Source organism: Phaseolus vulgaris, chromosome 3, assembly GCF_051622355.1.
Source record: "Phaseolus vulgaris cultivar YP4 chromosome 3, ASM5162235v1, whole genome shotgun sequence".
NCBI lineage: Eukaryota > Viridiplantae > Streptophyta > Magnoliopsida > Fabales > Fabaceae > Phaseolus > Phaseolus vulgaris.
The window spans coordinates 47,704,040-47,715,010 of record NC_143500.1 but is presented as its reverse complement, the minus strand read 5'-3'; the positions used below and the strand labels follow the sequence as shown (position 1 = coordinate 47,715,010).

Below are 10,971 nucleotides of genomic sequence, written 5' to 3'. Positions count from 1 at the left end.
TTGAATCCACATTAAAAGTTGTACTCTATTAAAACTTAGTTATTAAAGTCACTTAATTACTCGTTAATTGCACTTAAAAAAGTAAGGCTAAGTCATTCAATTTAATGCACATGTGGAAGTTCAAAAATTAAATCATTGAAAACCATTCCATGCAGCCCAGTTTGGCTTTTTTTTCTTTTTTTTCTAATGTAATTAATAAAGTATTATTAAAAAAGCTTCAATATAATCATTACTTTAATAAGTAAAAAACTTCTAATGTTACGGAAACTCTTGACGATGAAGATAGAAAAAAATTAAGACGAAAATAGATCAAAATTAATTTATTATTTAAATAGATCTTTTACATTACCTTTTTTAAGACGTTTTTATCTCAATTTTGAGTCAGAGATGCATTTAGAATCGTGTACTTACTAATATATACAAACTTTAATTTTTTTTTCCTAAAAGATGATAATCGTGTAGTTACTAATACATTTATTTGTGTCAAGGTTTGCTTACTTTGACCCGTTTTTTAGATTCATCTTAATTTGAGTTTATATCCTTGACAACATGAAATTAATACAAATTACACCCACTTATTTAATTCCAACCATTTTAACTCTTTGATGTTTACTCTGATCATTTTCATCTTTAACAAGGACATATGAAAAAGAAAAATAAGTGTTAGGTTGAAAAGGTTTATATACACAAAAGACAAAGTTTAGATTAATTTCTTTATATCTTTATTATTATTATCAAAATTTTCGATCAAATTATAACATGTAAATGCTTTCTTTTATGTTAAGTAACCACCATCAAATATATATATTGAATTTTGTTTTATTAAAAAACAACATTAAAGAACTTGATGATAACGAAAAAAATTAATCTATAACTCCCCATTATTCATTACAAAATTAGGTTCTAAAATTAATTTATTTTGAACTAAATATCTATAGCTTTAAAATTTATAATTAAATCCTTATCAGTTAATGATGTTATATTTCCATTAGATATTACTACTGGAAATACATTTCACGTTTGTGTATATACATTTTTTATTTTAAATAATATATTTTTAAACAAATATAATTCTAAAAAAATGATTTTTGTTTCAAAAAAATGCGTTATATATTTTAAGTGGAGAAATTGGATGGTTATAATTAGACAGAGTAATTGTGCAGTAGTTACCAAAAAAAATCCTTTTAATTAATTAAAAGATAAAGTTGTCAAACAAAATATTACACTAAAAATATTGCAAATGGTATAGATTTACATTGTGTTTATTTTATATTTTGGGCTCGCATTTCATATAATATATACCAATAAATTTTTCTCATCCACTCTCATTCTATTAATTCTTTTCCCTAAATATGTTACTAATTCAAAAATATTAGTAGTAGTTAGTAGAAGTTTAATATATTGGGATTTAATTTCAAAATTATTAAATTTTATTAAAAGCGTAAAACTATGACAGATCAAAAATCCTATAAAGTTAGTAATATTTAAGAGAAATTTAACTATACCAACTTTAAACTTTAAAAGAAAGTTATTCCAATCTCACATTAACTAAAAATAATGTCATTTTAGAGTGTATACACTACAAGAAAATCATGAAATAAAAACTAATTTTTAGATACTAAAATAATTAGTTGCAATAGTAACTAAATTAGAGACCATTTTAGAAACTAAAAAAAATTGTTTCTAAATTAGTTTATATTATTGTTAAGTTTTTAAATTGGTATCTAATTAACAACCAAGGTTTTAACTGCCAATTATTTAGTTTCTAAATTTGGTAGCGAAAACATTGGTTGCTAATTAGATACTAATTTAGAAACTATTTAACAATAATAGAAACTAATTTATAAACCATTTTTTTTTAGTTTCTAAAATGGTCTCTAATTTAGTTATTATTACAACTAATTATTTTGGTCTCTAAAAATTGGTTTCTATTTCATGATTTTCTTGTAGTGATATAATTTAAAACAATTCTCACCTTACAAACTCTTATAATGAATTAGGCTTAAATCACTTCTTAATATAATCAGAGTCTATACTAATGAATTTTGTTGAATTTATCGTGTCAGCCACTGTCGAGCTACTATCGAACTATCCACAAATATTTACTCATATGCACTATATGTATATGCATTGATGTGAATGAGTGTTTGAAAATCTCAACTCAACTAGATTTAACAATTTATAGTATATAAGTGGAAACAATTTTATGAGAATTACTTCTTAAAAATAATAAAGATTAATTTAACCATGATAAAAATACAGATAACATTATCTAATTTGTTTTCTAATACAAACTTTAAACAAGACAATAAAAATGACCGTACAGATTAAAGATGAGTGGTTTAAGATTTGAAGCACAAATTCTTTTATTGGGCCTTTATATATTATGTTGAAGCATCGCAAGCTTTTAGAATTTATCATAAGAAATTCAGATACTTTCCAAATCCAGATATGAGAGAAGGGACTATATACTTTGGTGGGTACCAATGAAGAGTGAGTATATAAAATGCAAATGCAGAAGAAGATAAAATTGCTAACTATGAGTACGATAATTACTAATGACAACCTCACGGGTCATGCCTTTGATGGTGAGGAAATGCAGCAATGGACCCCTATAAAGATATGTTGTTCTGTAAACAAAATCCACTATCATCCATTATCATTATATATCACGTGCTTCATATCTACCCTACACTAATGATAAGTCTAAAATCTTAATTTTTCTTCAAAGAAAAGCAATATCAAGTTTTGCAATTTGAGAATTAGCAACATTGGCATTCCTATAAAATGTTTTCTAATATAATTTTCTAGGAGAAACATTGAGAACAGCTCCACATTCAAAAGAGCAGTGATTAATGGGAACAGTTTTTTTCACTTATTTAATGCTAAAGTAGAGTATGACTAAAAGAAGGGAAACAAAATACAAATCCTTAGATATTATTGAGGGTAAATACTTAAAGAAGAAGAGAATTATTCTGTAGTAACCAGTGGTATGCAGAAAAAAAAAATACTATTGTATAAAGTTATGAAAGAAAGGTGTCCGTGTCACCGTACCAAGCCAAAATTGATAATGAAAGTGCGTCCGTCCTCCAATTGAGCAGGGCCAAATAAATCCGAGGTGATTTGTCTTCCATTAGTAGATGATTAAGTGGACAAAGTATTCATTTGGACTAATAGCCCGAGCCATATGTACCTCGATTATCGAATGATCTTATCCTTAATTCGAACCAATTCATGGTCTCAAGCAAAGTAAAGGACAACAAAGGATAGATTTTGTGTATATCTCAAATGCCAGAACAATATACAGTGCATGTCAAATCCGAAGGAATACCATACCAATACCATTTTTGGTCTTATCTGGCAAGAAGACAAGTTGTTTAATTAATATGAAAACAGGCGTGCTGGGGGGAAAATTGGACTTAACACCAGCCATGCAGCTTCAGATTAATTTGGCAAGCTTAATTCAAACTTGACAAAGACCTCAAAAAATCTTTATAATCTTTTGGTCAATCCTCAGAAATCACATCAGGATATTTATCCTATAGTTTTAGTTGACGGCCATTCCACATCAGATACAGCTCTGTGAATGTGATGTCAAACTTTATTATCTAAACTTGTAAATGAAGAACAAGCTAGCACTTTACGAAGCACCAGCCATAAGCACATAAATATTGATGTCAACAATTCATCTGCAATGCATCTTGGAACAAAACTTAGAAGTGGCTTCCTTTCCCCTCAAAAGAATCCACCAACATCTTTCATTTCAGAAAGATTATTCCGAAAAGTATATTAACGTTCTAGATTATCCTCTCCAGAGTACAAGAGGCTGTGGGTTGAATTTATAGGATACTGGAAAGAAAAAATTTAACTTAAAATGATGAGAACTGTTTGTGATTGATTTGCTATGAATGTACATTATTGTGCGAAATTCCGAAGTTCAAATGAGCCTAAAATCCAGTAAACTTTAGGCCTTTCGAAGTAATTGTTTTGTAAAGCAAATGCAGTGCATGTGTGATTAGTGGTGGTTAGTCATGCGCGTTTTCAAATTTGCCTTTCTTTACTGCCAAATAAGCGTAGAAACGACATCTTATGTACATTAGAACTGGTGGCTGTTGAATGATCTACATTCATTTCTACATCCTGAAGTTATCATCTCATAACGCATATCAGAAAAATAGCTCTATCTAATTTCTTCAAACGCAACGCAATTGGCACCTGAGATTGATAGCCATCTCCCGGAAGTAATGCATACACTTGGTAACACAATTGCCGGTTATGCTGCTGCATTCATTTTACATTATTGGTACAGACATGAATAGCAGGAAAATGTAGATGAGATGAGATAAACATCTTGAATCAACAATCTTCATCCTCATTGTTTGGCCTTCCATACACCACAGAAAAGTAGTGGCTAACTGTTGTCAAAGTAAGACCAGGGAACCTGTGAAGTTTTCCTGGCCGTGGATCAATCTTAACAAATGGCCATCTCATGATTTCTGCAGCTTCACACTCTTCCCATCCATCTCCAAATACACAAAAGCGAACATTAGGACGGTTGAAACGCTCCTTGATCCATCGGAAACATTGAATTTTCCCCACTTCCCATGAGCTATAAACTGAAATGCAACATACATAATTAACATGGATCAGGATTAAACTCTGGTTACTGAAATGACTATTAGTTTAGGCTTTCAAAAATGTTCATTATAACATGATTGTTAGCTTTGAGTTTTGGGAAAGATGGCATGAAAAAATCAAATTATGTGAGTTCACAGTAGCCAGAAGAGATAAATTACTCACCATTTCCATGGCTTATCAAGCTGTCCAGACGAAAGAGCAGGCATTTCACAAGTGAGGGAATTAACGATCCAGAGGTCACTAAAACATTAACATGCTTTACATTAGTTGAGTTATAGCTGGTATTAGAAGAAGCAATTGAAGAAACTGCATCTTCATCTTCACCCGAACACTCCTTCAAAAAGGTTTGTGCTACAATATATTAAACATGAAAGATATAAGTAATACAGGTTGTGAACAAAAGATAATATCATTGAAGCATCAAAACATACCTGATGAAAGCCACCTATCAGTGTATTCATCAGTTTTATCATACAATTCATCCCAGTGTTTTATTGTCTCTTGATCTAAAATATTCTGTAAACCCTGAAACCAAACAAGAAAAGGTTAAGTTTATCCTTATGTTAAGCTACCAATGGAAAAGCTAACAAATAAAGTAAGCAACAACTTATTTGGTAACACTCCAACTTCATGTCTCTAACTCAGATTCTCATTTCATGATGTCTACAAAGCTTCAGTCACTAGAAAAAAAAAGCAGCATCTCTCACCGATAAACTAAAAACTCATTAAGTTGTTTCTAAACAATAACCCAGTTTTACATTATGAGCATTGATTTGTTGAAACTTGAAAGCCTGTTTCTATTACATTTTACAACTATTGATCTGCTAGCATAGGAATGTAAATATTTATTAACAAAAAAGTTGCAGTACGCAGGTGCCTATAGTTGTGTAGCCTTGTCGTTTGTCTTCAATATTAATCCACAAGTTTTTAAAGATGAAGCACTCAGCTTGCTACATCTTATTATTTGACATTTTACTATTTTTAATAGAAGATAAAAAGGAGCGCAAAGTTCAACAAACCCTATATTTGATTTTGATGTGTTTAACAACAAAATATAAAATATGATTTTATAAGCATCAAGTCTCGACAAATGCAAGTGTTTCATTTGGCCAACAGACACATAAGCTTCTTGCTTATATAGTTTTGTCTGGCCAAATAGATGCACAACATTTTGCCTATATACTTCGTTTGACAAGTTTTTGCTTGGACAGACAATAAGTACACATAGTCTATAGCATACATAATACATGTCTTATTCTATGCTTGCAGAGAATGTAGTCTCTTTGTCTTACTCACATTAAAGAGTCTACATAAAATATCTCGTAAAGAATGCACCTAAAGCTACTTCACGCAAACGAATTTCCTGAAAAGGCGAAATATCAGTTGTGCAAAGGCAATCAGCCGCGTCAGACTCTATGCTTCACTCAAGTTTGGGAAGAAGCCACTTGACCTAAGCCTAATAATTCATGTTGTGCATCAAAAAGTAGCATAGAGAAATTATATGCATTTCATGTTGCATGAAGAGCATTTAATTCATCTAAGAGTTTGACATGGATATGCGCAAGATCTCACAACGACTCTTAAAGGATTAGCAACGACTCTTTTCTTCTCAACATCTCTATAAAGAAGACTTCTTTGAAGAAAGGTTGACAACATTGACAAAACTCTTATAACAAGAACGATAACAAAGCTCTTGTAATCTTTAACAATCCTTAAGTTTTCAGTTTGTGATCAAGAACTCTATTATATTCATTTAAAAATATAAAAGAGTGTTTATCATCTTGTGTTCATCTTAGGATGTTATCCTCTTTTAGTTAACAAATATGTGATTGTTTAGATCATACCTTTGTGTAAACAAAGTATTTGGTCAAGAGTGACTAGGTCCAAAGAATACTCAATGATGTTTAACCAGGAGTGGTTGTGTGTCCAAAGAATACTCAAATGTTTAACTAGGAGTGACTGTGTTTCAAAAGAATACTCGGTCTTAGCCAGGAGTGGTTGTGTCCTACAAAATACTTGATTTAGCCAAAAGTGGTTGTGTTCCAAAGAATATTTGTTCTTAGCCAAGAGTGGCAGCAGTCCAAATAATACTTCGTGTTTAGCTAGGACGGGTGGGGTCCAAAGAATACTCACCTTGTATCTTGTAGCATTAGCTTGCCAGTAGAACTTGATAATGTTGATCAAGAACTGGACGTAGTTTAGATTTTCAAACGAACTAGTATAAAAATACCTTGTGATCTCTTTCAACTCTTATCTTTTTAAAAGCATGTTATTTATCTTAAACTAATCAAAGAAGGAGGGTTTTACTTAAACGAGTTTTAGAAAGATTTTGAAAGTACGTTTGTCAACTTGAAGTTGCATATGATGATCATCATAAGACACTATTCTTACAGAATCTATTTGACATTGCATCTGTCAAATCAAAACTTCGTCTAAATGTTGTGATCAAATGTTGATTTGCGAAAATTTTCGAAAGAGTTAAATACACAATTTAACCCTCTCTTGTGTATTTTTTGTTTTCACATGTCCTGATATATTGACAACTAAAACCACTTTACAACTATAATATTTTAAATGAAAAAAAAATTATTGTGGTATTTTCTTTCCACTCACAATACATTACCATGAACTTTGCATATTAAAAAAATTGTCTCTCACGGGTTGTCAAGTGGTGCCCAGTTGCCAGGATATAATTTTCCAACATAAAATGTGAGATTGGGACTACAACAATACATAAATATGTCATCATAGACACAAATTTATGGAAACAGGGTTAATTATCAATGGCCAATCTATTCTATATCTAAAACACAAACTATGGAATATTGGGAAAGTAATAGGTACACATACAATCCAAAATCCGGCGATAAATAAGTAATGATAAAAGAGCAAGTCAGATGAAAGTTTTACAACTGACTTTCAGAATAATCATCACAAAAATCAGAAAATATCTAACTCAAAAACTGATAGAAACAAGATATACTGAATAATAGTAATTCAGAAATTAGGGAGCAAAGCTCTTTACAGATGAGTAAAAATCCTCTGATAAACAGAATACTCAACAAAAAGAAAGGACATGTCATTGTCACTATCACTTTGAATAAGTTTTTTCTATAAGCACTTAGAAGAAAATATGAAGGTAAAATGAATTGAGTTTCTACTATAAACTAAAATTAACTTATCATTTCAAACTTTAGAGAAATTAGAGAGAGATCTAGTAAAAAGGTTAAAGTTTATAAGTTGATTTAACTTAAAAGAAAAACTCAATTTATTTTACCTTCTTGTTTTCTTCTCTTATATATGTTCATAGAGAAGTTCATCCGAACAGAACCTATATAGCATACCCAACCCACCTACCAAACAGACACAACAAGACCTTAAACTATCTTCTGTCCAACCCTTCTCTCTCCCTCCCTTCCTCCAACTAATCCCGATTCCGGAATCTCCTCCTTCCCCCACCACAAGCTACCCATCACAATTCGCTAATGAACCTTTTTCCTATCTGCTAACTGAATTTTCAATTTCTTTACCCTTACTGTTATTTTTCTTTTTCCTCTCATAAACATCAGGCCCGTGCTACCATTGGCCCCCTCCTGTTTACCCTCCTCCTTTACCACAAGCCAATGGCCTATCAAAACCTTTTATGTTAAATGTAAGACTAGCAAAATTGCTCCACAAACTGTTTTATAACTTTTATTTTAACATGTATTTTAACATGTATGCACTTTGAGACAAGTTTCATAAGGTTCAAAAACTCATTACAATTATGCATTTATAGACAACAGAAAACTATAACATACACGTATAAAAAGAGAACTCAATCAATCTCTCTTTAATCTTATAAGTAATTTATAATGTGTTGTGGAAACTATTATTTATAGACAAGGAACATAAAATCAAAACAAAGCTATGGCTTCATAACTGAACCATTTCATCATGAAGAAAATGATAACTGAAAATACAAAGGAAAATATTGTCATAGATACATACATAATCAATAATATACATTATCATCAATAATATACATTAACTTCAAGAAGCATCACTAAATATGCAACAATATTATAACACAAAATTCCGTACAATAGTACTGAGTTTCAAAAGTTAAATACAGAAATAATAATGCTCCAGAAGTTTAACCTGTATGTACTTTTGGGCAATGACTCGATGCCTATATGCAAGTTTTTTTTTGTTGGCATCATCATGAGGGGAACCTAATTCATCTTGGTTGAAGTCATAATCAGATAAGTCCCTCCCATCATCATATTGGGCCAGAGCATCAAGAAATGGCTTATTGTAATTTTCAATCTGCAGCATAGAAACCCCAAATCAATCAATGACATTCCACAAGCAAAACGATCCATGGAAATTTCAACATATAACCCAAATTTTACTTGTTCATAGAAGAAATAATCATCACATATTTGTAAAATGAGATTTTCCCACATCCTCCCCATTTCAACTCCCTTCTGCGCATCCTTCAGACCGTTAAAAGCCTCTGCATATGATGATTTCAGCAAGGAGTTGAGTAGTACAAGCGTCTCATCCATGTCCCAAACATAGACATCCAACCTTGGAGGGACACTTTCCGGTGTCTCTGGCTCAGGCATGCCAGCTGCATCAGCCATTGTTACGTGTGCTCAACGAACTCACCTCACCGTCACAGTCACAGCGCACTGCAGCAAAAGTTCAATTTTTAAGTATTCATTGCAGCAAGTTACTTAACACTTTTATCACCGCATGTTGAGATCATCTTCAACACGGAAGATTGAAATGCATCAGTAATTAAATGAATTACCACTCAGAATATCAGGATTTAGAACAAATAAAAATAAATTCAACCTTGCTCACACTCATTCAGTTGTTGAACAAACTTAAGTAACCACATTTGAAATTAATTGAATAGGTTTAAAATGAACGAAAGTTTAAAAAATAACAAAAATAGAGAGATAATGCGAATTTGTGATGAATTCAGAAGTCAAAATTACTAGGATGAACATACTATATTATTAATTAGAATAGACACGATCGGTAAGATTGGAATCAGCTAGCAAATTTTTATAAGCAAACAACAAAAACAGGTATAAAAAATATGTGAATGGAGAGAAATAGGTGGCAACAAAGAAGGTTGTTTACTTTAGGTTAAGATTGCAGAGGGTATAGGTACGAGGAGGAGGACCATGAAGTTGCGATGTTAAACTGAATGAAACCATCAAGTTCAAGAATCTAGCACAACTACGAACTTTTTCCTTTACTTTTTTGAACTTCCACACAGGCCCAAATGATCAGCCCATATCTCGGGTCCAGTATAGTAAACTAAAATTACATATTTTAGAAGATTTGGGAACTAAAATCGTAAAAACAAAAGGAACCAAAATGACGGAACAAATATTAAATACTCAAATTGGTGATGGTTGAGAGGTTATTAAATAAAATTTTCATATAAATGTCTTTTAGAATTTAAACTCTCTTGATAAGTCATGAGCAATTGATACTTCATTAAATAAAAAATTCATATAAATAAGTCTTTAAATTTAAACTCTCTTAATAAATTAGTTCTTCGTTAATAAATAATAGTATATATATCATTATTTAATTGAAACTTAAGTAATAAAGTACTATTTTGAACAAAGTCCTTTTTTTCAAATCATCAATCTCTTTGTATTTTTTATTTAATATTCTCCTTCATCTTGTAATCATTCTTGAAAATGCAACCAATAATCCACAATCAATTTTGGTTACAATTATTTAGTGTTCTAGTCCTTTGAATTCTATCTTACATGGAATGATTGAACTCTCCCAAATGATATCAATTATCATTATCTTTGCTAGTTCAGTTTATCTAAGGATAAGATTTTCTATTAGCTCCCATGAGATAGGAAGAAATGTGTAGAGTTTATGGGTTGTACATACATAGGAGCTTTAACAGTTTCATTTGGTGTGTATAGTGGATCACACAATTTTGTATATGGTGTATGAAAACATCCACAAGTAAGCTCTCAAACACTTACTTTCATATATGTTGTTTCTTTATATCATCCATCACAAAAATGTGTGAACCATTGATTATTCTATTACATCATCATTTTTCTTTATTTTTTATTATTTTTCTTTCAATTAAAACAACATTATTTTTTACTATTTTTTTCTTTCCTCTCCTTCCATTTTCGACTTCATCAAATTCATTCATTAATCCAAAAGTAATTCCTAAAGTAACTTAACACTTCAACCTAAATTTTACACCTTCAAATATTAACATTTACTATTAGGCTTAATTTCAATGTTTCTTTTTTAAAAAAATTAATAAAATTATCCTTAAAAATTAAGATTTTT

General features: G+C 30.7%; 1 protein-coding gene across 2 annotated transcripts; it reads right to left on the bottom strand.

Moving 5' to 3' along the window:
• Nucleotides 1-4,038: 4,038 nt before the first annotated feature.
• Nucleotides 4,039-9,917, bottom strand: EYA (eyes absent-like protein). Of its 2 annotated transcripts, none has more exons than XM_068609153.2 (6): nucleotides 9,775-9,917; nucleotides 9,033-9,314; nucleotides 8,779-8,946; nucleotides 5,070-5,163; nucleotides 4,801-4,989; nucleotides 4,039-4,616 (listed from the first exon to the last, which is right to left on the bottom strand). In XM_068609153.2, the coding sequence occupies exons 2-6, from the start codon at nucleotides 9,264-9,266 to the stop codon at nucleotides 4,357-4,359; spliced, it is 945 nt and encodes a 314-aa protein (XP_068465254.2). In that variant the 5' UTR covers nucleotides 9,267-9,314; nucleotides 9,775-9,917; the 3' UTR covers nucleotides 4,039-4,356. The 2 variants fall into 2 exon arrangements, with proteins under 2 accessions (XP_068465254.2, XP_068465255.2); XM_068609154.2 differs by having other exon boundaries at nucleotides 9,641-9,826.
• Nucleotides 9,918-10,971: the final 1,054 nt, after the last annotated feature.

Excerpts from the sequence above, each read along its gene's own strand:
- EYA (XM_068609153.2), bottom strand. The coding sequence starts at position 9,266 with ATGGCTGATGCAGCTGGCATGCCTGAGCCAGAGACACCGGAAAGTGTC. Across the intron at positions 8,947-9,032 it reads ATTATTTCTTCTATGAACAA|ATTGAAAATTACAATAAGCC; the intron begins GTAAAATTTGGG and ends TCTATGCTGCAG. Across the intron at positions 4,990-5,069 it reads TGATAGGTGGCTTTCATCAG|CACAAACCTTTTTGAAGGAG; the intron begins GTATGTTTTGAT and ends AATATATTGTAG.